We start from the raw sequence: 26888 nt of genomic DNA on the forward strand, positions 1-26888 counted from the left end.
TCACATGTTATTGTTTTGGCTCAATAGTCGATTTACAAAGAGCAATATAGTGTTACGTCTGTTAGACCCTTCTAACTGCAGGGATATAAAGTGTTTTTGCCTATCCAAAAAGATGCACTACTCAAAGCCAAAAACTGAGTAGCATCTTATAAATGAAATTTCATTGTATACCAATTCATATGGTAAAATCTAATGAATGAAAAGTGGGTAGGAAGAAACGTATCCATTTTTTTGACTGTGCCCTAGAAACTGAGTTTAAGGATAGTGGTTATATATACAAAACCAAATGTTATGTTACCCATACTATCATGTGAGTTAGGGGTAATTTTGCAAAATGTGTTCTTTCTTGCACACTGGCTTACATTTTGAAGGTAAAAATGGAGAAAAATGCAAATATTGTTAGAAATGGGGTCTCTAGTTGGCAGTGGTTTGCACCCTGTCCAAGTAGGGACCCTCACTTTAGTCAGGGTAAGGGAGTCACATAGCTGAGATAACCCCTGCACACCCCCTTGGTACGAGCAGTCAGGCTTATCTCAGAGGCAATATGTAAAGCATTTGTACATACAGACACAGCAACACAGTAAAAACACTACAAAAGGTCACCACACCAGTTTAGAAAAATAGACAATATTTATCTGAATAAAGCAAGACCAAAACAACAAAAATCAAACATACACAAATCGAGATATCACTTTGAAAAAGATTACTGCACACATATAGCTCTGGAAAATTGTGATCACGGAAAGCGCAGGCCAGCTACGGAGTCACACAGACCCCGAGTAACAGTACCTTGAAAACGATAAACACAAAAGACGTTGCAAGCCGTTGGGGAGGTGAGGCGTCGCTGGGCTGGTGCGGCATTGGTTCATTACTGCCACAGGGGAGGTGAGGCGTCGGTTCCTTACTTCTAGGCAGGGGAGGTGATGCATTGGTTCCTTACTGTTGCAGGGGAGGTGAGGCGGCAGAGACAATGCATCAGTTCCTTACAATGGGACAGTGTCGATGAGTTTGGGTGGTCACCTACGTTTGTTATTGACTTCTCGATGATGCAGTTGAGGCGCTGGCATCAACAGGCATCATGGCTGCGGTGTAAGTTGGGGTGGTGCGTTATGCACTTTACAAGCTGTGCCCTTGGCTCCAGTACAGGCAGTGGCATCGCTGACGGAGTCCATGTTGCTTTTCTTGTGTTGGAAAATCAGAACTCCCCAGCAGAGAAGTCCAGGTGCTGTTAGCAAGAGGCAGGTGAAGTCTTTGATGGCAATGAGACTTCTTAACAGGAGGCAGGCACCCACAAGCCCTTGGAGAACCTTTAAAGCAGGATGTAGAAAGCAAAGTAAAGTCCTTTCACTCCCAGGACAGAAGCAGCAGCAGGCCAGCATATCAAAGCAACCAACAAACTGGCAGTATCTCCTGGCAGCAATACAGCTCTACTTCCTGGCCGAATGTCCTCTGTCCAGAAATGTTCTGATTTTGGGGTATCAGAGGTCCAAAACTGATACCCATTTCTACCTTTGAAGTAGACAAATTTCAAAGGAAAATCTGTGTAGTGAACAAGACCCTGCCTTTCCCTACATGGCTTCAGACACACTACAGGGGGATGGAGACAGCTTTATGTGAGGATAGGCACAGCCCTATTCAGGTGTCAGTGACAACTCGTCTCACCACTGTAGCTCAGGAAGGCCCATCAGCCTGATGATGGCCTATCAGGATATGCAAGGCACACCCTTTGTGTGACTGTCTAGAGTGAATGCACAAGAGTCCAACTGTCAGGCAAGCCAGACATGATTTCTACAGACAGGCAGAAGCACTGAGTGGTTATGAAAGAAAATGCCCACTTTCTAAAAGTGGCATTTTCAAGCACACAATTTAAAAACCAACTTCATCAAAAGATGTATTTTTAATTTGTGAGTTCAGAGATCCCAAACACCAAATCTCTATCTACTCCCAATAGGAACTTATACTTAAAAGATATTTCAAGGCAATCTTTATGTTACCATACGTGAGATATAGTTCTTGCAATACTGATAAACGAAATTAGCAGTATTTTACTATAAGGACATGTAAAACACAATAGTACATGTCCTAGCTTTTAAATATACTGCACCGTGCCAATGGGGCTGCTTTGGGACTACCTTAGGGATAACTTACATGCGGCAAAAGGGAAGGTTTGGGCCTGGCAAGTCTGTGCACTTGCTAAGTTGAAATGGCAGTTAAAACCAGCACTCACAGACACTGCAGTAGCAGGTCTGACACATGTTTGCAGGGCTACTCATGTGGGTGGCACAATCAGTGCTGCGGGCCCACTATTAGCTTTGAATCTACAGGCCCTGGGCTCACCTGATGCACTTTACTAGGGACTTACTAGTAAATCAAATATGCCAATCATGCATAAACCAACCATCAATACAAGTTAGACAGAGAGCTTATGCACTTTACTAATGGTTAGCAGAGCTAAAGTGCCCAGAGTCCTAAAGCCAACAAAAATAGGTCAACAAAAATAGGAGGAAGAAGGCAAAATGTTTGAAGATAACCCTGCAAAAAGGGCCAGAACCAACAATGATAATAACAAATGTCCTACTAATCTGTATTGTGAGATTTCCCACAATAAAAACGGTACCCCACTTGTATGGTTGGGCGTATCACCCACTAAAAACTAGGCCTAATAATGCAATGTGGTGACATTACATTTTCGCCATGATATTTGACCCATTTTGGCATTTAGTAACTGCAGTATTTTGGCCTGGGTTTACTGCCACCAAGGGAACACACTAAACCTAGACATTTCTGAAAACAAAACACTCTGGGGAGCCCTGGTCGGTGTGACTTGCCTGGATTCCAGAATGCTTTCTCACCTAGAATGTCCTCCAATCCTCAAACTTGTATAAAATCACACAGTGTCCCCACATTTCTGTGAAGGAAAGTTCCAGAATCTGTAGGGATCAACAAAATTCCCAATACCCAGCATACCCACCTTACACCCTACTTCCATCATAAAACGTGATAACAGTACAATTCTGGCATGTACTTGGCTGCCAAAACCTACTAAAACTCATGGGGCCTATTGCCCACGCAAATCAAAACGGTGACAATCTGAAGTCAATTTGGGCTTCACAAGGTCCATGGTTGGGTTTGTAACTAATCCAACAATAGACCCAGCAACACAAGTAGGTACTGCTTTTATTGAGAGTGTGGCACAGCTGGGTGGCAAGAATTTTTTGGATGCCTGCAGATTCCAGCACTGTCTTTTACGGAAATGTGAGGAAAATGCATGATTTTAGCGAAAGTTTGACAGTTGCAGAACATTCATAATAAAATGCAGTGGGATCGAAGCTTGCAACACCATACAAGATTCGCATGGGTCTCTAAGTTTCAGACATCGCCATGGTTTGTTGTGTTCCCCGGTTGCTGGCTGACCCTGAGCATGAATAGTGTAATTGGGATTTACTCCCCTCACTGCTGGCTCTTATGTCAAACATGCCTGGGTGAAAAGAGCTTTCTGCTGTCTGGGGTAAAATCATGGAAGATACCCCCAATCTGTCTATTCGGGGGGTGGGTGGGAGGCTTATGGGGCAAGGGGGAGAATGTCTGTTGTGGCTTTAGGGATGGCAGTTAAGCCCAGTCCCTTGCTAGGTTGCCCCCATCTTATTATTTTTTTCTGTAAAACAAAAAATCCCTGGTGGCCTTTCAGCTCCTTGGTGGGGACGGGAAGACTGCAGGGCTGATTATGGGGTTAGAGCATGGGCCTATCTGTTTTGGTTGCCATCATTTAGTTTTTCAGGTCTTCAATTATTTCACCCCCACAATCAAGCTTTATTATAAACCACCTCACTCATGACAGTATAGTATTTATTGTTAATTTCATACAGTCAGACGAAGGAGGCAAACAACTGATAGTCTTCTTCTCGTTAGAGGTGAAAAAGGTATCTGACAGGGTAGACTGGCAATATCAGAAAAAGTCTTGAAGAAAACAGAAATAGGTACGCATATGCTAAAATTAATTAATCTAGGATTGTGGCCCCCTCACTGAGGAAAACAGTATGGTTAATTCACCCCTCAAATCCTCTGAGGGAACTGAGACAGGGGTGCCGACTGTCACCCCTATTGTTCGCCTAGTCAATGAAGCCTCTTATGAAAAATGATTATTAAATACCATTACATCAAAGGAATTACAGCAAAGCAGAGGGAAGACAAGTTAATGGGATTTGACAATAATTTCCTTTCCTTCCTTAACTGACTGCGAGACATCATTGCCAGTTTTGACAGGTAAAGTTATCCAATTTAGGAGATTTCTGGCTTGAAGATTAACTATGACAAAACTCACGGAATGGGGATATCAGACCTACAACAAGCCTGTAGGGAACGCCCTTGGCCACCGTGGTCCGGCCTGGACATCAAGCCCTATGAAATATCTGGGCATAAATTTGACAATTTTTACAGCTGATTTGTTTTGACACAATACCTCTTGCCTCCTGATATCCTGCACAAAGATCTTTATAGATGGGGCAAGAGGGAAATTTTGTGGTTGGACAGGGTGGTGAGCACCAAAATGAAGTACCACCCCTGTCTTTTTACACACATGCTCCAGTTGAAATCCCCAAACCCTATGTAAAACCAGTTACAAAAGAAACATACAACTTTCTTATGGCATTACGAAACCCAGAAAGTGTTTAAAGAGACTCTGTTTTGGTCCACCAAAGAGGGCAGTTTAGGATTCCTCAACATCGAGCCTTATTTGAATATCCCCGTCCAGAAATGCATCTGAAGCCGTGGGTCCTCACCAAACAAAATTACTCCTCACCCTCTTAGAATATATGCTGTGATTGACTCACAGAGCTAGATGCACACATACAGATAAATATTACCTAACTAAATGGCTTTGGGTATTAGCAAGAAAATAATGGAAGCAGTGGGTAGACGTTCAGATCCCAACTGAAGGGATCTCTCACCTCTATAACCATGTAAATAACTAGTGATCACATCAAAAAGCACAGCTATATGCCCAACTGGCACAGAAATTCCAGAAGTATTCTGGACCTGCTTTGGATAAGCGCAGAGGAATTGTCCATCTGCACTCGGCCTAAAGAAAACACTTATACAATTCTACCAAGGAGGTATTTTACACCATTAAGGCTGAGGGCGATGCTAGGTTGCTCTGACAACTTTAAGCAGGTTTGTGGAGTAATAGCCACTTTGTCTATGTGTGGTGGGACTTTGGAAATATCGGTTTTGCACAAAATCAAAAACTGCAATATTTATGCTATGGAAAATTGGTCAGTGATATTGCATGGCTGGGGGAATAGATCTGAAAAGGTTTGACTACCATTTAAGGCCTAAATGAATTAAGAATATTTACAGATTTACTGATCTATTCATTTTCTTCAGTACAAAAAATCTTACTGTAACACAAAAGTGTCATATCAGGGAAAACATTTATTTATTTGTTTGTAAAGTACTGGCTTCTGGAAGATAGCTACTTTGAAACACCGTAGCTATTATGATATTCCAAACATTAATCGCTCTCAATAGAATCTGTTATTTTTCCAAAAAGTGGGTATATTGCATTGATTGGAGAGTCTTTACCTGCGGAGACACGGGGGCAGTCTGGCAACATGGATTCCACTGATGTATCTAATGGCTCCGAACTAGACACCCAATTGCAACAGTTCTGCAAAGGAAAGACAAATATATAAAAATAAATTAAGGCTTGGCAGGGTAATGATAAGCATGATAAAAATTAAACAGCACTGATTGTCTTTAGGTGGAGTCGTTTTATTTAGCACTACCAATTACTAAAACTCCTTATTTTCTCTTGCAATTGCTTGGTAACCACCGGATATCAAATGTAACAAAAGATGTAGCTATCGTAGGTCATCTTCTGCTAGTGCTTTGTTAAGAGGAGGAATTTCTTCCTTGTGATGGCTCAATCCATTGTTTTTGTGTGGCTGCGAACGTGAAAAGACCCGACAGGAAAAAGAATTCCTTCCTAGCACGAATATCTCAGCAACTGGAAGTTCCTAAACCACGCAACTGATTTAGTACAGCCAGCCCCTGCCAATTCGAAGAGATGAAAAATAAATAAAGTACAATCCTTCCTCGCTTAGTTCCCAGAGCCACTCAGATCACTTTTAAAATCTCAGCATATTAATACTTGGCAGCTCAGAGAAACAAATGTGTTACCAACCACGAGTAATGAAGGGTAAAAACTATGGGATCATTCTGGACAGGACTTGGTTGAGGGCTCAAATCCCGTCGTGATAAAGGTTGATCTGTTAGATAATATGATAGTTTAAGTACTTTTTAGAAGAAATTAAAAATCTATATCACTTGCATTATAAAGCTGTCTCTGTGCTTTGGCTTTTTACCCGGGTTGTCTCAGTTCCATTTTTTTACTTTCTTAGAAAGAGACCATGAATTCCCTGACAAATATTTTCTTCTTTAAATCATCCCATCAATCATGTCTGCAAAAAAATGGTTGATTGCTAGCCTGGTAAACAAGCACGTATTGTGCATTTTTAGATGTTTGCCGCCTTGGTTGTGCACCATGGAATCCGCCCTCACTGCGGAAAGATCCTTGACTGGTAGATGAAGTGTCTTATTGTATTTCCTTAATTCATTCTGTCTGGAAGAAGATGTCAGCTGCGTTGCAGTGAGGGGAGAATTTCAAAGGCTCCAGTCCCCACCAATAAAGGCCGAGGAATGGCTTTTGAATAGATTTGTCAGGGCAACCCTACTGTTCCGGGACCAGGGAGACCAGAAAGAACATAAAGGGAAGCGGTTGCTGTATGAGATTAGAAAGTGAAGTTCACAAAGCATGCCTGATTTCTATATGGAATAGCAAATCACTGAAACTATTGAATAGCGTGGATAAAACATGAAAACAAACAGTGTCAAGTAACGTTACAAAAAGTTACATTTCTAGAAGCCCAAAAGTTTGAAATGACTATTTTTCAAAGCTTAACTGAGGTACCCTTTAGTACTTATACAATTATCGGGAATTCAAAAAATATTTACTTGGATTATGTTATTATGGTGGCTCCCATAAAACGAATTTATTTAGGTAAAGTAACAAATATTTCAGATTAAACTGCCAAATTGATAGGAGCATTAATGGTTACATTTATCAGGAATTTGGTAAAACCAGAAGATTAGCTGACAATGAACACAGCTTTTCATACAATGTGACAACTGCCTATAAGAAATTAATAGTCTTAAAAGCTATGTCAAGATATCATTCATCAAGGCGTCTAAGAAATTCCAAAACCATGATTTCCACGGTGGCAAAAAATCGGCCACCACTGATGCAAGGCTGATAGCTTGTGTGAGGAATGGCTTTCGCAACAATTCACTCTTCGCATAATGTCACCAATTAGAGCCGAAGACGAGCTGCTATTAGCCCTGTATTTAAAGATTATTCAATGTTAATGCCTCCTCAAACACAATACTCTCGCAGGAGATCGGCTGCAGGAACATTTCTCTTTAACACTTCCGCACATGTGCACAACTTATGCCTTTGGGAGGACGAAAGTTTACAATCACCAACTTGCTTATAACTTTAGATATCTAGTGTTTAAGGGTAGTTCTAAATTGCGTGCGGATAAGAATGAGCAGTCGGTGTGTTCGTGGTCATTAATATAATCTTAAATACCGCTAGTTATTAATGTCATTATGCTGAATAAAACAATGATAAAATCCCCACGAGTTCAGAATTGCATTAGTAAAAATATATTTGGTAAAAAAGCAAATAAACAAACAATCTTTAATTTTACCGCAATAATATAATCTGCCTTGGCGTGTTTTGTTATGCTAATGAATATTAAAGGTGAGCTGCCTTTTTTATTTGTGAAAACGCCTAATTTACTGTTTATAATTGTTTTAATATTATCTCAATCTAACCTTAATTACCTCGGATAGTTTTCTTTCTTTTTCGCCTTCTTCACACACAGAACACAATCGAATTTCCCATAGAACTACGGGGAACAAATTGAGAAAAAGCCAAAACGCATAAAAACTTCCTTGATAATAGGAACATAACCTCCTAGTTAGCAGAGGAAAGGACAAGCTGACATACATGGATATTACCTGTGTATGGCGAACTGTAAAAAGACAGTACAAAGTTTTTTTTTCTTTTTTTAATAGGATTTTCTTTGTTAAAAGGAGCAGTACCTCTGTAGTAAGAGATGTCTCACTCGAATTTCAGCAATGTACAACTACAACGGGCCCTCACTGTCATTAGAACTTTTAGATTTTGCTTTAGATTTCGTGAATAGACTGTTAAGTACACAATGGTCGTTGGTTAAGGGCAGATTTTTTTCAAGCTACTAACAAAAAGCCCTAACGCCATTAGAATATTTCTGTTTTACTTAGCTTTCTGAAAAAGGTTTTTAATTAAAAATGGACGATGGGGAAACTATGCTGAGTGGTTTTGCCAGTCATTAACTAAATGCACTGTAACGCTAAATTATACTAAATCTTGGCCTTTCATTGGATACAATCCTTATTTCACAATTATCTTTGGCATAACATCTTAGGCCTGTGAAATATGAGTTCTTACATCATTGCTTTTGCACAATAGAAGTACCCCCACATTACTATATAGTGGGTACAATAAGGGTAACTGTGTAAAAAGGTCCTAAATTGCCAGAGGGATTGTGCTAATATTGTAAACCAACAAAGGACCATATTACACGCTACCCATTATGTAATCTCTATAGTGCATGTTTATTTTGGGGAAGTTAGCCTGAATTACGTTTTTTCAAAGAAGAAAATATTTAATTAAAACAGGACTTTAAATACTGAACTATACTACTAAAACACAAAAAATGTATTATATATTGTTCGGAAAATAAATCTTTAGAAAACAATACTCTTTGCTTTGTTAAGAAATTAATGATGCTGATCTCTGCAGGAGGCAGCTAACAATGTTCCCTGACTGGTAATGGAATGCTCAAGGTTTGGTTTATTTTTCAATAACAAAATGTTAAATAAACAATGGACAACGGTAAAGTTCTGCGGAGTGGTTTGGGCAGTCATTCTATCTATCTGTCTATCTATCTATGCCTGGCGAATTTTAGGTGCATTATGTTCTTGCGCAAAACCAATAATTCAGTTTTTAAGCTGGCTGAAACTCGCGACTGAAATCACAAAATGGTAGTCAAATCCGCCACCTAAACTGGCCAACTGTGAATCTGCTTTTCTTCACAGTGTGAAACTTGCATGTTGAAGCCAACGCTTAGGTCACTAATGGCAGGCAAAAATGATTTCCAATCCTAAATAGCCAACCACATTTTGTAAAAAAATCAAAATGGGATTGACAACATTTGCAAGTCATGACTCATGAGTTAAACCTGTAGAGATGTTCAATAGTATTAAACTCTTAAAGCCCGCTCTGTGGCATTTTAGCTCAATAACAAAGCGATGGATTTACACAAAACTAAGCAAAGTAAGCTTCCTGAGTCAAGTTCTGCATACAAGTCAAGTTTTATGTAAACCTGTCCAGCTGTTCTAGCTATAGATGTGAGCAAAATATTCTGTGGGAGATAAAACAGGAAATCACCTGTTTTTCACCCCATGAATGAACCTTTACAAAACCTGGCATAACAGAACTTAGGTGACGGAGTAAGTAGATTTGCAAGTGCAAATCTGTCCACACGGTCAAAAGCTGTACGCAAATGTATACCCCGTCTACACCATAATTACATGGAGGCGAAAACCACTGTATAAATATGAGAGAGAGAGAGATGACATCTCAAATGACTACACAGCCCTTCTCCCCTTTATGAAATCAGCCATGGGGGTAGGCTCCCCAGAGCAAAAATATAATAAATGAGGGGGATTAGGGCATATCTATGTAGTAATGAAGTCCGTGACCAGGATGTAGTTCTTTTTTTTTTTTTTTTACTTTATTTGTGATTTTAAGCAATTACACAGTAATGTAGCATTAAATCATCAGCAGGCTCATAAAAACAATTATAGCAAACGATGCACAATCCAGAGTGCAAAGCATACGAGTGGCATCACATGTTCGATTATACTGTCTAGTCAATGGCAAAGGCATAAGTGAGGAAACGCCACAGTCGGAACCCCATTCACACAACGCAGGTAGACCACAGTTACACCTGTATCCCATCATAATCCCTAAATCCTGTGGTTACGCATGCGGCCTCCACAGGGCCAGGGAAGAGCATCTATGGAGTGAGAGACCGTCGTACTGACGAACCCACTTCGTCTTCATCTCCAGTCGCACGCAGCGCAGCAGTGTCCCTTTCGGGACTGTGCGTTAGGAGATACCCCACCAGCGGCCCCCACACATCCGTAGGCCGTGAGGCCCCCAGCAATAGTTCAGCATATGTGTTACTCTGTTCTTGGCAATATATCATATCCGCCATCCATTCCTTAAATTTCGGGGCACGGCCTCTACCCCACCTTCAGGCCACTCTCCGCTTTGCCAGCAACAGCGAGATGGCAACATACTTTTTGTACTTTGTAGGTACATGCGCTGTATGCCCCAGCAGCGCGAGCAACGGGTCCCCATCCAGGTGAACGTCAATCATGTCTTTTAGTGCTGTGAATACTTGCTCCCAGTACTCCCGAACCGTGGCACAGTCCCAGGCCAGATGCAAGAACCCCGCACCCGAATGTCCGCATCTCCCACATCGATCATTGTCAGTTAGCTTAAATCGCAGTTTCTTAGTCGGCGTGCAGTATAGTTGATGCAGGAACTTAAAATGAATTACCCGGAACCTACTACTAGCCGATATCTGTGCTGTCTGACGGCAGCAATAGCGCCACTGATCCTCTGTGACTTCGCTCCGTAAGTCCTCCCCCCATCGGATCCTGGACAAATTGTTGACCCCAACCTTGCACTCCCGTACTGAGGCATACAATCTAGACACCAAGTGTCCACCATCCGTCGAGCGCAACATCCAGTGTAACGGTTCAAGACACTCCGGCTCTCGAGGGAAGTCAGGAAGTAAAGATCTCATCCCCTGTCGCAATCGCACATATAGAAATATATCGAGTGGCGTGTGCGCCTCGCCCTGCAAGAATTGTGCTGATGTGCGAAAGACTCCCTCGTGAAAGAGATCCCCCCAGGTTCTGACCCGCACGCGCCTACAAAGGTCTTGAAATCCCTTCTCCTGTAACAGCGTTAATCTCGGGTGATATGTGAGCGGTAGCCTAGGGGAATAAAGAAAGGAGACCTCTAGGAGGGTCGCTATGCGACGCCATGCCTCCATCTTGCCTGTAATTGTGGTAGGCGCCGTAACAGGCATGTCCCTTGGACCGTATATGAGTCCATTGAGGGGTATTGGATCGGCGAGCCAGTCCTCCACCGCCACCTGTGGCATGTATCGCGGCGAGTATACCCAATAATAGGCGTAGTGTGCTTGAGCACATAAGAAATACGTCTCGAGGTCCGGAACATCAAACCCCCCTTGTTCGTATGGCTTGGTTAGTATAGACCATTTCAGACGCGACTGCTTGCCCCCCCATACCAATCTGATAAGCTCAGAGCGCAGTGTGGCGAAGAATACCCGCCCCGGGTGATAGGGAATATTGAGGAATAAATACAGAAACTGCAGGAGTATCTTCATTTTAATAAGGGACACTCGGCACGCCATGGACAGGGGCAACGCCACCCAGCGCGTTATATTAGTTTTGAGACACTCTACTTCTGTACCATAGTTTGCCCTAATAGTTTCCTCCTTATGATGGGCTACCCGAATCCCAAGGTATCTAAAATCCTCCTGACACCACTCCAGCGGGAAGTCAAGCGGAAAGGGTATCACGGCCGGCGTCAGCGGCAACACCAAGGACTTTCCCCAATTGATACCCACTCCGGAGAGTCTTCCAAACCGTATAAACTCCCGCAATATGGGGTTGATATTGTTCTGCGGGTCTCTGATATATAGCATTATATCGTCCGCATATAGCGATATCAATATCTGCCTCAAGCAGCAACGAAATGCCCTGTCGTTATGTAGCTGTCGCAACCGAGCAGCTATTGGCTCCACTGCAAGTGCAAGCAATAGGGGCGATAATGGGCACCCCTGTCGAGTGCCCCTGGAGATGGCGATCGGGGGAGACAGGTGACCATTTATCAGTATCCGGGCCCTCGGTTGATTATATATTAACTGAAGGCAAGAGACATACAGCTGAGGGAAGCCCATCCGTCGAAGGACTCCGAACAGATAGTCCCACTCCACCGAGTCAAATGCCTTAGTAGCATCAAGAAATACCGCGGCGAGTGGGAACTCCTGGTCCACCATCTGTATCAGGGAGAACAACGTTCGAAGGTTGTGCGACGTCGACCTACCTGGCACGAGCCCCGACTGGTCCGGTAATACCAGTTTTTCCATCAGCAGTGAAAGGCGGTTAGCGAGCACTTTAGCCAATATCTTGGCGTCACAATTGATCAGTGAGAGTGGCCTGTTTGAATCGCAGGAGTCTGGGGGCTTCCCGGGTTTCAACAGTGACGTAACTACCGCTTCCCTCATCGAGAATGGCAAAATGCCAACTTCCAGAGATTCCTCATACACCTCCCTGAGGACCGGCGCCATAATATCGATATAACTTTTAATAAAATTCTGCCGGCAACCCGTCTGAACCCGGTGCTTTCCCATTCTTCAACTGCATTATTGCCTCTCGCACTTCGTCGAGCTCGAATGGGTGACATAAGAATTCGTGCTGTGCATCGCCAAGCCAACCCAAAGCTACGTCTCTCAAGAATTCCTCCATCTCGAGCGCCCCTATTCTCCGGGACGTGTAAAGCAAACTGTAGTGTTCAACAAACGTGTCAAGTATGACTAACGAGTCCCTCTTCACTGCGTTGTCAGGGCCGCACACCTCTAATATGTATGTGCTAAAACGAGGGTGCCGCTTTGCTTCCGCGAGGGCTTTCCCAGGACGCTCCCCCTCACCATATCTGCGGGCCACCCAGTATTTCCCCCGGAATTTCAGTTCGCGCTGCGCCTCAGCCTCATACTGTGTGAGAGTGTCTCGAAATTTACTGTGCACAGCTCCCGTCTGTCCCTGTCCCATCTGCCTCTCCAGCCCATTCAGGTCCCTCTCCAGGCTACGAAGCATTCGCTGCATATCCCTTAGTACTCCGCAACTCTTAGAAATACAATACCCTCTAATCGTCACCTTGAAGGCCTCCCATATCACTTCTACACTCTTGACCGATCCCTTATTCCTCGTGAAAAAATCACGGATTTCCTCCTCCAGCTCCCCCTGAAATACAGCATCCAATAACGCTGTAGATTGCAACCTCCAAAGCGGCTTGGGGGCAGCATGCCCCGGTGATGCAAGAGACAGTTTCACAGGACAATGGCCCGAGTACGTTCTGGCCAAGTGTGTTACACCATGTATACCTGGTCCCAACCCCCTAGACACAAAACAATAGTCAATCCTCGCCCAGCTCCCGGTATGGGAAGTGAAATGTGTGCCCTCCCTGCCCACTGGGTGTATATATCGACAACTGTCCAGCAGCCCTCCTTCCTCTATTATGCCAGATAATGCTTCCCCGGACTTGGTATAGTGGTGTGGCATGGCATGCGATCTGTCTTGGCTCGGCTGCAGAGCGACATTAAAGTCCCCTCCCCATATTACGTGAGTGGAGCCAACCGTCAATATTTTACCCCATACATCATTAAAGAATTCTGGGCTATCAGTATTTGGGCCATAGCAGTTAGCTATTGTTACGGAGTCTCCCCCCAACCTTCCCCATGTGATCACATAGCGACCCTGCGTGTCCGAAATCAATCCCACCTGTTCGTAATGTAGCTGCTTCTTAAAAAGGATCGCCGTCCCACGGGCATAATTGGAGTACGATGAGAAGAAGCGATGACCTGCCCATCTACATGCGAAAGTGTTGCTAGCCCTAGGGTCCAAATGTGTCTCTTGCAGCAATGCAACGTGAATCTGTTGCCTATCGAGATACGCCAAGACCTGCCTGCGCTTCCTCGGGTCGCCCAGGCCCCTCACATTCCACGACAGTATATTGATCGCATTATTACCCTCCCCGGCCATTGACTCCTTCTAAGCTAGCTGGCCCCTCATATCGCAACCTTGTACATCTCCACCCGTGCTCTCCGGAATGAACCTGCCCATGGAAATCAACCTGCGTATGTTCCCAACTGTACCCTTGAAATCTTCCATCCCCCCCACCCACTGAAGCATTCCAATCATGCCAGCATTAAGAGTCCCCCCCCTCAACCCCAAATCCCATCAGCTTCCCAACATTGCTCAATAATCCTAACATTGCCCAGTCCCCATGCAGGGTAAGCAAAACGGAAAGCTGTGAACTGTAGTGAACAAACATAGGGTACTTCCCTTAGAGGCCTTTCGTCTAGTTGGCGCACTGTAGCCTCCAGTCAGCCCGGACCCAGCCGCAACAGCCACCAGGCCCGGTCCCGAGCGAGAGGATGGCTGATGATAACAATGTTTTACCCTCTTCAGCCGAGCCCGGCCAATAGGAGAAAAAAGAAAGTAGGAGGATAAAGAAAGGGGAAAGAAAAAAATTGTCTTTACCAGTGGCTATGGCGACAGTCAATGCGTCCCCCTCCCCTCCACTCTGCACTTAACTGTACAGGCACAAGTCTCATCAGTAGTTGACGTCTCACGCCCGAGTCCTCCTCGATCAGCAGCAGTCTCCTTCAGGCGTGGGGGAACGTCCCGACTCCACCTGCGACGATGGTAGACTGGCATGCCTACGGACCTGCTTCAGAAACTCCTCCGCCTTATGTGGATTGGTGAAGAACCTTTGCGACCCCTGATGCGTCACACGAAGACGTGCCGGATATAGTAAGGCATAGTCAATACCAGCCTGCCTCAGTTTCTGCTTTACCGCCAAAAATCGGCGACGTTCTTCCTGCACATGCATCGTAAAATCTGGGTACATGGTGAATGTAACTCCGTTGTAGGACAGCTGCTTCTTCTCCCTGGCCACCCTCAGAGCCACATCCCTATCCCTGTAATTAAGCAGGCGAGCGATGATTGGCCGGGGAGCACCCCCGGGCGGTGGTCGCGGCCCCAGAGAGCGATGAGCACGTTCTACTATGAACTGTGAAGACAAAGAATCCTTCCCCACCACCTCCATGAGCATCTTTTCTATATAGTCTTCCAGTCTACCTGTGTTCGTGCTCTCCGGAATCCCCAAAACGCGCACATTATTGCGCCGACTGCGCGCTTCGATATCCTCATTCTTGGCTGCTATTACTTTGAGTAGCTTGTCTAGCTGTTCTCTGGCCGTTTGCACGTGTGCAGCAGTGTCCTCGACAGTAGAAATTCGCTGCTCCGCCTCTTTCAGCCTGGTCTCATGACCTTCAATTTTCCGCGCTATCGTGCCCATGCGGGTGGCCAGGGTATCCATCTTGCCAGTGATGGTGGCAAATCCCTGCCGCATCTCAGCCAATACTATTTGCAAGTCTTTATCCGGAGTCTTTGCATGTTACCCCTGCGAGGCTGCTTCTCCCGAGCCCATCTGACCGTGCCGCGGTTTCATCGCCTTTCGGGCATCAAAGGTCAGATTCTGCTGGCGAGCCTCAGACTTCCCCATCTTGTGGGTCTCAACTCTGACACAGCGGCGGAGAGACTCGGGGGAGCCCCACGCCCGCCTTACGGTGACCAACCTCCTTGAAGGACTCCCTGGGTCAAACGGTGGACCGGCAGCACACGGGTCGAGGTATCCCTCTCAAACCTGCTCAACCCTCAGCGACAATCAGTCCAATCTGCTATCTCTCTGCGATTCCTCCGCCACCCGGGACCTGAGGATGTTTTTTCCCCCGCCCGCTCCTCGCCTCAGGGTCTCGTCTAGCACCCACAAGCGTCGTCACACCACTCCGTGTGCACAGGTATTACCCACGGAGCACAGCGAGGACAGGTAAGTTGGTCCAGCCTCAGAGGATCACGCTGCCACCTTTGCTGCTGTCTCTTGCCACCTGGCGCACGTGGCCAGTGGCCCACTAGGTCTGCAGGTCTGTCCGCACCCCTCCGGGAGGCATCCAAGGCTCAGTTCGCTGTACTGTGCACACAAGGGGGGCCCTTCCTCCACCTCCCCTAGCACCACCGCTCCACCGTGCCCAGGTCCGCCAACCGCCTCCAGCCAAGAGTCCACAGAATCACTGTAGCGCGTCTCCCCTGCATATGGAGCCGCAGTGCCCTCCGGTAGTTCGGTAATCTTGGCCGCCTGCTACTCCACTATCCGTGCAGCACCGCAGCCGGAGGGTGACAATCGCCTTCGCCGCTGCCACCGTGTCCCCGCCCGTCTGTACCCAACCGGCCTCAGGCACCGCCACTCGTATCCAGCGTATACCACTTCAGGCTACGATCAGAAGCGGGGGCCTCACCAGCCACGCTCCGCCTGCATTACTGGCAGCTTGTCTCCCCCGCCGACATCCCCCAATCTGGGCCGCACCTCGTACCTTCCATAGACGTGTGGCCGATGAGGGGAACTCGCGTCCGCATTCAGGCTGCTCTCCGCATCTCTCACAAAATCGGCAGTCACTCCTGGAAATCAGCCTGCGGCCTATCCGCCGCGTGGAGCTCCGGCCGCTTGCGTGCACAGCCTCGCCGTCCGGCAGCACCAGGTCGGGCACCAACGACCACCGCCGCCGAGTCCCAGGGTCGGGATCCGCCACCTCAATGCCGCTTACAGCCCCCAGAGAGCGTCACAAGTGTCCCCAGGCATTCAGCTAGCCCGTCGCTGGACATCAGTCGGGCATCAGGCGAAGGAGGATAATTGCCGGATAAACACACCAGCCTGCGGGAGCTCCTCTAAAAGGCAGCCATTCCGCACGCGCGCCACCTAGCGCCCCCCCACCAGGATGTAGTTTCATGAAGATTTATTAGTTACAGTTACAAGTAGTTACGTTCCTGTGAAGCAGCCCCACCTGGAACAGTCTGCCTGCTGCTCAGCCCATACTCTAACTGTCACACTCAAGCATCCAGGCACCCAAACATTCCATTCAAGACCATCAAACCAACATTCCATGCATCACATTCACACTGGCTGAGCAGCGAGGGAGAAAATAACAAGATAAATATAATACAGATTACTACACCCTACCCCATATATCTTAATTTATTTCTATTTTCAGGACAGGTGACTAAGTCCCTGAGTCCTGTAATGGCTGCACGTATTATCTTTCTCATGTGGCTGGCAGCCAATCAGTGAGATGGCCCAAGGGAATTAAAGCTTCCTGAGCCAATCAGAGACTCTAGCAGACCCAACTGCCAAAATAAACAATAATTTTTTACCCTACATTTATCAAAAACTACTGAACATATTTACATCAAATCACGAAAGCACAATCTGCGGATCAAGATCTAGCTTCCTGCCGAATGTGGTGAAATTCCGTTCAGCAGTTTTTGATGGAGCCTTGTCTAAACAATGCGATAGGGTCAAAATCTCTGCTACCTAATAGCAATAAGCTTCAGCATGTATAATTGCAAAATAGCAGTAACTAAACACATCCCAAAACGATATATGCCAAACCTTTCTCACACATGACATTAAGAAGAAGCTTTACTATAGCAGAACGACATTAACATATTTTTTAAACAATCAAATTATACAATATCTTCCAATAATCAAATAACTTCTCTATTAAAATAATATTTGAAAGAATGATTTCTAAAACACCAACAAAATGTATATTAAAGTGCAATATCCAATAATGATGTATAAATCTATTGACACATGGATGACTCAACTGTTTAAAACCACAACAGCCCCTTATCAAAGATGCAAGTCGATAGGTTATACTGAAACAACATAGAACTACAAATAACCCACATCATATATAAATATAAAATTTGAACGGCTGAGCACTTCCCTTTTCCAAATATGTCATAGATTTACATGCACTTAAACCATTAATAAAAAACGTAGCTACAGCATAGCATTCGGTGGCATCTTTTAAATCAAACAAATATTCATCATCATCAAGAATCTTTATTTCGGCAATATTTCAGCCATAAAAGAGCACATTAACAAATATGTACAATATAAAATACAGTGATAAGACAGAACTACAATTTCATGATCAAGTGTACACCGAAACTACTAGCCACTATTTGCAATTATAAAACTCCTTTTGATCCAAATAGCATACAAATAATTCGAAAGTGCAAACACAATATGACCTGCAGTATCAGATTTAAATATCCTTAGCGCATCAGAACATTTCTTGAATCCTAAATTTCTGCAGATAGGTACTATCCATTTCTTCCTTAATCTACTATAAAGAGGACAGCAAAATAAAATATGGCATTCATCCTCGTTATTCATACCACAACCTGGACAATGGGAGTCCCTGGACAGGGACCATTTACTAGTAAGGCATGCTAAAGGAAGAGAGCCAAACCTCCATTGTATGTAAAGCTTCCTGGCCATGACAGGAAAAATTACATCCAGATAGTCTTCAAATAAGTATGCAGATTTGATCTCTAAGAACGATTTTACCATGCTACCATTCTGTGAATTATGCAGCCAGACATTAGAGCATCGAGATCTATAAATCTCAGTAAATAGATTCCCTGAAATCTCGCTGCAGGCTGAAGCTGGATTAAGCCACATGTCGGTTAGGCCCATTTTCACAAGTTCATCTTTAATGTAGGAGAGCCAAGGAATATGCACTGCCTTGCCTAAACTCAGAATTTCTTGTAATTCAATTCTGTACTGCAGGAGCTCGGGGGTCAACCATATCCTCCTCCAAAACCTAAGGGGTTTGATGGCTAGTTCCTCCTGAATAGGGAGTATGCCCAGATCGAGTCTCAGCGGCAGGAGAGGTGTACTTTGGGGGAGCAAGAGCAACTGCCTCAGAAAATTATTCTCTGCTTTGATCAATCCAGGTCTGACGGCATGCCCCCACAATTCCCCACCATACAGTGCTGCCGCTCTAGCCCTCGTTTTGTAGATTTCAAGGCCAGGGCTAATGGGTTTGTAAGTGGAGGCATTTGACATTTTTAATATTCCCCCCGCAATTTGGGTCAATTTAAGTTGTGATTTAACAAGATGGGGGGCCCAGGAGAGATTTTCACTTAGTGTAACACCTAAGTATTGAAATGTATGAACTCTCTCTAGCGCAACCGAGTCTAAAGTGGGGGGTGGTCTAGTGTGTGAGGAAGGGTTAAAAATCATGTATTTAGTCTTGTCTACATTTATCTGTAGACCATGTTCACAGCAGAAATTGTTAAAACCTTCCAATATGCGTTGGATCCCCATGGGTGACTTAGATAGAAGCAAGGTGTCGTCAGCAAACATTATAGCCGCGACTTTCTTGCCTGCCAACCTGGGTGCATCATTATTAGGTACTGCGTCCAGGTAAGATATCAACCCATTTACATATAAGCAGAACAAGGTAGGGGCCAGGACACAGCCTTGCCTGACTCCCTTGCTCACCGTGAACCTAGCAGACAAAACCCCTCCTCTAGCGCACCTGACCTGAGCAAAGTTCTGGGTGTGTAGCCTCACCAATATCCCCAATAGGGAATTGGGAACTCCCAGATCTCGTAGAACAACCCAGAGTTTGCCCCTGGGGACAGTGTCAAACGCAGAGCGTAAATCGCCAAACACCATATAGAAGCTGCCACCCTCTATTACCACAGTTTTCCAGTACAGCATAATTAATCGGAAAATCTGATCCATGGTGGATGTTTTGCTTCTAAAGCCGGCCTGGTATGGCGAAAGGATTTCATTCTCATCGGTCCACTCCTGCAAACGATCTAATATAAGTCGTGCAAATATTTTTGGGGGGACGTCAATGAGGCTGATGGGCCTGTAGTTAGCGGGGAGCAGGGGCGAACCCTTTTTATATATTGGTATAATTTCCGCTCCCAGCCACGAACCCGGAACCTCTGCACCATACAAAATGGAATTGTAAAGTGCGCATAAATACGGCGCCCATATCTTTGGCTGTTCTTTGAACATATCCCCTGGTAGCTTGTCGATACCTGGTGCTTTGCCCGTTGCTAGTTTTCCAAGGGCAATGGAAACATCCTCTACGGAAAATTCCAGAACCTCGGCGTCCCCAGGAGAAGGTGGATAAAAAGACAGGAGATCTAGATCGGAAGTTGCTGCATATAAAGATTTGAAGTGGGATTCCCACACCCCCGCATCTAAATTAACTTCAATTGCGTTACGGGGTTCCGCACACCCTGAATTCACAATAGCCCAGAATCTTCTCAGTTCCTTATTGGCAAGTGCAGAGGCTAAGTTCTCCCATCCCTCCCAGTCCCAGTCTATTTTTGCCTGCTTTAGTACTTCTTTATAGGCAAGCCTGAGGGCACGAATCGTTAGCCTATCACTGCCAATTTTAATGGCGTTAATCAAATCAGATTTGGATCTCCTACATGTGGCATTGTACCATGAGAAAGTGGTAGTCCTGGGCTTCCTGTTAGAAGTGGTAGGGTTAAGAATACCTGCAAGAGTGTCAACCAAATCCTGGTGGAGAATAAGCAGGTTCGCCGAAGTGTCCGAGGACAACCCTTGGGCCCAGATATCACTTGCCATTTTGAGCAAGGGGAGGATGGATGTATATAAACTAGAGAGTGCGTCCCTCCTCTCACGCAGAATCGCCCACTTTACCCTCCTCCTGTTGTTAGTAATAACCAGGCCTGGGTCAGTAGTCGGTTCCATTTGGGCTTACGCTGGTTTGGGCAGTTCCATTTTCAACAACAGTGCGTTGTGATCGCTGTCCGTTCTATTCAATACCTCCAGATCCACAATCCTTGACCACATCCTGGTCTGAACCATGATGTAGTCTAGATGGGATTCCTGATCTTTTTTATTGTAGGTATACTTGGAGGGAATATCTGAGGGCATCCGACCATTAACCGCCCGAACTGAATTATGGAGGGTTAGGGTCATAATCTGCATGGCCAATGGAGTCCAAGCCTTTGCAAAAGTGGACCTACATTGAGGGATTCCCCAAAACTCGTCTTCATCCAATATTGACCGCTCATTCAGCCCTTGCAAAGGCTCGTAATGGCAGTTAAAGTCTCCTGCAATCACATAGTGAATGTCTCGATTTAAAGATTCAAGAAAAGATGATAATTCCCCAATGGTGTTAGATTCCTTTGCCAAGGCAGTAGGTCGGGAATACACATTCACTAGAGCCAGTTTGTATAGATTGGGCCATATCAAAAGGACGCATAGGATGTCATTAGAGTTAGTCTGAATCAATTCCACCCTACAGCCCAGATGAACGCCGACCCACGTTGACAAACCACCGGAGGGACGGCCCTTGCCTCCCCATCGAGCTAAGATATTATAGGCCGCAAACCCCACTCTATGAACCTCCTCCCTGGCCCAAGTCTCCTGGAATAGGATCACATCAGCAGTGTCAACAAAAGTACCCCATGCTGGACAGGCTAGCTTATTTTTCAAACCCGCCACATTCCATGATATTAAATTCATGTACTGTGGGTAGCACGGGGGATGTGGTGAGGGGTCCAGTAGGCGGAGAGAGACACACTGCTGGTATCTTTCAGATGGCCGGGGAGCAGCAGTGCCAACACTTTCTGGAATGACTGGTAATTGCTGGGGATCAGAGGTCAATGTAGAATTCTCAAGGGGGACACTACTAATGATCCGTACGGGGGTAGAGGGGCTCCCCTGGTTGCAAGGTGGCAAGATCCTTTCCCTTATTAACTCAATAGGCTCTGAGCCTGTAGTACTACCATCCAGTGAACCCAGTGCCACATGTTTATACCTGGCCAGTCAGTCAACCTGATCGAGGCAACTGAACCTATTTGAGCAAAGGGGATAGGACCATTTTAAGTCGTAGGGGGCTTGCCTTGGTTGCCCACCACCTCCCCTATGCGAGTGCGGGATATAGGTCCAGCCAGTTTCTTCTGGCCTCAATTGTTCATTGGGGTAGAAGTAGGAGAGAGGGCGCACCCCAATTTTTGTGTCTGAGCGAAAAGTGTCCCAATTACTGATATAATCTGCTGTCCGTGCGTCCCGAAAATTAACTATGACGCAATCGCCAGGTATATTCTTAGGGGTGCCCCCCACCCAACTTACCCTTCTGGCCATAATAATCTCGCATCTGGCATGCAGAGGCAAAGGCCTATGAGTGCTGAGCCAGTGTATTACCTTATTTTTCAGGTTGGGAAAATCTTCAGTACTGGGGTCATTAATTTCAGGAACCCCAGTAAGAACAACCAGGTAAGGGCTTGCTTCCGGGGGCAGATCTAGTCTCAGGGAGGGCCTAGAAGCATCTCCCTGAATGTGCTTCCGTTCCAACTTCCCATTTGCACTATCTTTGACCGAAGGGGCCTTTCCTGTGATAATACAATCTGTGTGATGATCGTTGGGGGGCCTGGCTGGATGTTGCACTTGTGGGGGAATATGTAAAGTAACCGGGGCTGGCTGAGGTATGACAGGTGGAATAATGGATGGCCGAGTGTCTCGACAGACAACAGAAGGGTCAAGCACTACCCCCCCATCCCTAGCAGTGGAACCACATTTACAAGAACATGGGGGAGGTGATTTGTTATTAGCACCATCTACTAAACCCCTTATTTGATGTTCAAGCTTAGCGAGAAGAGTCACCATACCCTCCAACCTTGATTCCAAAGGACCCAAGAGGGTACGCAGCAGTAAGTCGAGTTGTCGCGATGGTATTGCATCCCCAGGTGTCTGTGTCAAAGGGGTAGGAGAAGCATGTGCCTGTACAGGGGGATCCCCAGAGGACTTAGAAGAAATAAGGGCTAGGGGTGAAGAACAGCTTCCCAGGGTTTCTGTTTCTATGGCCACTGTATTAGCCTCTGGAACTATGATGGTATGTTGTTTTGTTTGTTTAGCTCCCCCTAACTTGGTACTGACTTTTCCAGAAGATTTGGGCTTGGTCTTCGAGTTCAGCCCATCATTAATGACCCTTTTTTTACGCAGGATCGGTCCTTGTCTGGGCACTGGGGGGGATAAAATTCTCGAGTTTGTCGTGAGATCGTTAACACTCGAGGAATCACTGTCGGAGGTATCATCCACAAATTGGGTGAGAGGTAGAATGGTATTGCTAGCACCAGTACCATTAGGGGTACGCGCAGTTGCAAGAGGGCCCAGAGAAGATCTCCTAGCTAGGGCCAAGTCCTGCGACACTCTGCGCTCCATGAGTACAATACCCTGATCAATCACCGAGTTAGCTCTTACTATAAAATGATCTAGAGTGCCTGTCAGATTACCCTTGGACACATGATTCCTACCCTCTTTGGCTGCCATTTCTCAGGTGCTATAAACACAGTAAATCAATCGTGGTAGTTAAGCGTCAATATATCCTGCAATGGACCAATGGAAAAATAATTGACCACGGTTGATGTTCAATACAGTATGATGGGTTAAAATGAACACATACGGCTTAGTCCGCAGATGAAAGAGGAGGGGCCCGGTCCGGTCTCTCTCGGTCTCAAACGGGCTACAACGGGCCCGCCCTTCGCCCGCGCTGCGCCCCGCACGCGTCCCGCTCACGCGAGAGGTGGTAAAAGTTAAATAGGCAGGAGGAGGAGTCGGGAAGAGGAACCAGGTGCAGGGAATCAGCAGTTGAGAGAAGCACCCTGGTCCTCGCAGTCCCGTGGGAGAAAGAGTTTCACTTTAAAAGCCCCGTGCCTTTAAAAATATTGCAGCGTGCTGTCCTCGCCGGGATCCTTTAGATAGGAGAGTTCTTGCCCATCCAAAGCGTGGTACTGTGTCCTGAGCCTACGAGCGGCACATGGATGACTCAACTGTTTAAAACCACAACAGCCCCTTATCAAAGATGCAAGTCGATAGGTTATACTGAAACAACATAGAACTACAAATAACCCACATCATATATAAATATAAAATTTGAACGGCTGAGCACTTCCCTTTTCCAAATATGTCATAGATTTACATGCACTTAAACCATTAATAAAAAACGTAGCTACAGCATAGCATTCGGTGGCATCTTTTAAATCAAACAAATATTGAAAATGCCTTCCAATAATCAAACAACTTTTCTCCTAGAAACAATAGTTTCAAATATTGTTTTCTATATAGAAGATAACATTTACAAAAAAGTGCTAAGAGCAGTGTTGACTTAGTAGATCTGTTGTCACATGGACATTTCAAGTTATTAGGATCCCAACAGCCCCTTTTCAGGAAAGCAACAAGTTGATGGATTATCGAGAACGGTAATTGAGTTCGGAGATATCTATGGTGAACACTGGAGAACAATCTAATATAAGAAGGAAACCCTGGATACTTATAAAGTGACATATAACCCCTCACAGTAATTTTAGTCTGGTCTTTCAAAATGCCTTTTCTGTGCACTCAACGCAAAGGTGTGCTCTTTTAAGTCCTTTTTCGAGAACCGTACTAAATTTTCCGGAGTGTTCCAGAGTTTCACATCTGAGTTACCGAGTCCTGTCATAATATTTCTAATATAGGCTAATCAAGGGAGGGTAAGTGCCTGGTCCAACGCTAAACAGTCTCTAAGAATTACTTTGGTAAACTGAGTCTCTGTTTTAGACCCGACTGAATACCAAAAAAGTAGTGGTTTAGTCTCTATTATATCCATCAAAAAGTGGAAGCCTAATTCCAGGTGTATAACAGTTCCTGGAATTGAATGTGGTACTGCTAGAAGTTTTCTCACAAACGTATCCTCTTGCCTTTGTAATATTACATTATCTCCCCCTCCCCTGAAATATTCTTGCACCGTATGTTGCTGCAGCAGCTGTTTTGGTACTATAGAGGGTCAGCATTTCTTTTATCGGCTTGGTAGCTAATTTTGTTGCGGATCTAAAAAATCCTTTGTTATTTCTCAGCATATTGGTGGAACTAATTTCTCTATAATCATTCCATCCAGCATCCAATGAAAATGTATGACTTGAAATCTTACTCTTATTCATATAAAGGGAGAAGTCTTCCACCTACTTTTACCACAACACAAGGTGAATGTTTTTTCTGATTAAACCTTTTATCTATCTTTTTGATAAATTCTGCGCAGGAATTAATAAGACTCTGCAACCCTATTGGATTTAGGGATAGTAGTACAGCATCGTCCTCATACAAAAGAATCGATACGGGCCTTTGGCCAGCTCTAGGAGTATCACCACCAAGAGACTGTAATTCTCCATTAATACCATTGACATATATGTAGAGAAGAAATGGCGCTGAAACACATTCTAGGTGGACTCCCCTTTCTTTTCTAAACAATTGTGTTAATTTCCCCCAGTGGCTAAACAATTGTGTTAATTTCCCCCAGTGGCCCATACCGTACTCTCAACAATAAATTACTATACACATAGGCTAGGAGCAAAATTATGTCCTTCGCAGTGCCCAATGAACCCAAACACTTCAACAACTTTTTGGGGTTTAGCAAAGCAAAAACACAACTAAGGTCCTTAAAACACATATATAAGCTACCTTCCTTTGCCTTTGCGTACTTTCCCACCAAAAGGTTCAGGTTGAGGCGCTGTTCCACAGTCTCCAGCCCTCTGTTAAAAAAACATGTTGCACACTAGTCAGAATGTTGCTATCTTCCGCCCAATGTTCTAATCTTTCTAGGATGACCCTTTATAGCAATTTGGCAGAGGAATCAAGCAGGGCAATGGGTTGGTACCACTTTGGGTCACTTTTTGAACCCTTCCTAAAGACTGAGATACGTAATGATCCAGACCAGGATGACGGAATAAATCCAGCACCAGTGCATTGTAGGACCTTAGTTAGCAAGGTTGCCCATAGGGCAGGGGGATGCTTATAGGCGTCCATCGGAACAGCGTCGGGACCGGGAGCCTTTCCCACTGGACTTTTATCTAATTCTCTAGTTAACTAATCTAAGGTAAAGAGAATAAGGGTTGAATGTAACACCAGGGGGGCCACAACATCTATATCTGATCTTAAAAGGTGGCGAGAAAATTGAACCAAAATGACCCACCCAGGCTGTCGCAAGAATCGAGCTATGAAGATTGGATGCAGAATTATTCCAAAAAAGGAGCATTCATTGTCTTCCATAATAATATATAATTATGCACCCTGGCTTAGTTTTGCCCAGGACTCCTCATGTAACTCTTTTTTTATCCTATCATTTAAGGCCCTTCTATACCTGATTCTACTAGCCTGGATAGCAGAAGGATCCTTGGGATGAAAATGAAGCAACTTGATAAGATCACTGCGAGCACAAGTGCATTCCCGATTAAACCATCTTTTAGCCCGTGTTCTTTACCCATGATTTCTTTAGTCAGGAGTTGGCTGATTAATTTAGAAATTAGAACCTGTGCTTTTTATAATCTGCTCATAATCAGTTCATTTTCAAGGCAGGCTAAAATATGACCTAACTTTCCAGTTATTAACTAAGAGGTGAAGATAAAGGGATCAACTCCAGTCTGTTTTATTTTAATGCCATTCCGCCCAACTGGGGTGATATTTGATATTCTACCTAGCTGATTTGTTGGCTGTAAAATTATTTGTACCTTTAAGGTTATCGGATTGAGATCAAAAATACAATTTTTCTCCACCTGAAAATTAGTAGATGTAATCTTATCATTCATTGAAGAAAGGATGTGATAAATGTTACTACTGCCTCCTCTACCAATTAAGGTAGGTGGTTGGGAGTCACAGATAGAGCAATAAGAGTCTGTCATATTTAAATTGTATTTAAAAATTACATTATTTACGGCTAAGCAGCACAGACAATGTCTGAAATGGCAAAAGTCCTCACCCTGAATATCGGTAAGGCCACACAACTATTTTCAGGAGAGAGGATATTTGTAACATTAAAATCACCAGCCCAAATTATGTAAGCATCATTTGAGTTATATTGGATAGAAGAATCTAGGTCAATCTACCACTTACACCCATGAAGCACTGAAAATGGTATTATAAGAATTATCAGAAGATCAGGATTACCATGCGAGATAAATAACAC

General features: G+C 44.8%; 1 protein-coding gene across 2 annotated transcripts in view; it reads right to left on the minus strand.

Annotated features, from left to right (window-relative positions):
- Window positions 1-26888, minus strand: part of ARB2A (ARB2 cotranscriptional regulator A) — a 1780167-nt gene that overhangs the window by 412183 nt on the left and 1341096 nt on the right. For both annotated transcript variants that reach the window (XM_085632474.1, XM_085632472.1), the window contains exon 11: window positions 5581-5665. In XM_085632474.1, the coding sequence (XP_085488600.1) occupies window positions 5581-5665 (85 nt within the window). The remainder of the gene's footprint in view (window positions 1-5580; window positions 5666-26888) is intronic.

This window comes from Triturus cristatus, chromosome 2_1 (genome assembly GCF_964204655.1).
Source record: "Triturus cristatus chromosome 2_1, aTriCri1.1, whole genome shotgun sequence".
Lineage (NCBI taxonomy): Eukaryota > Metazoa > Chordata > Amphibia > Caudata > Salamandridae > Triturus > Triturus cristatus.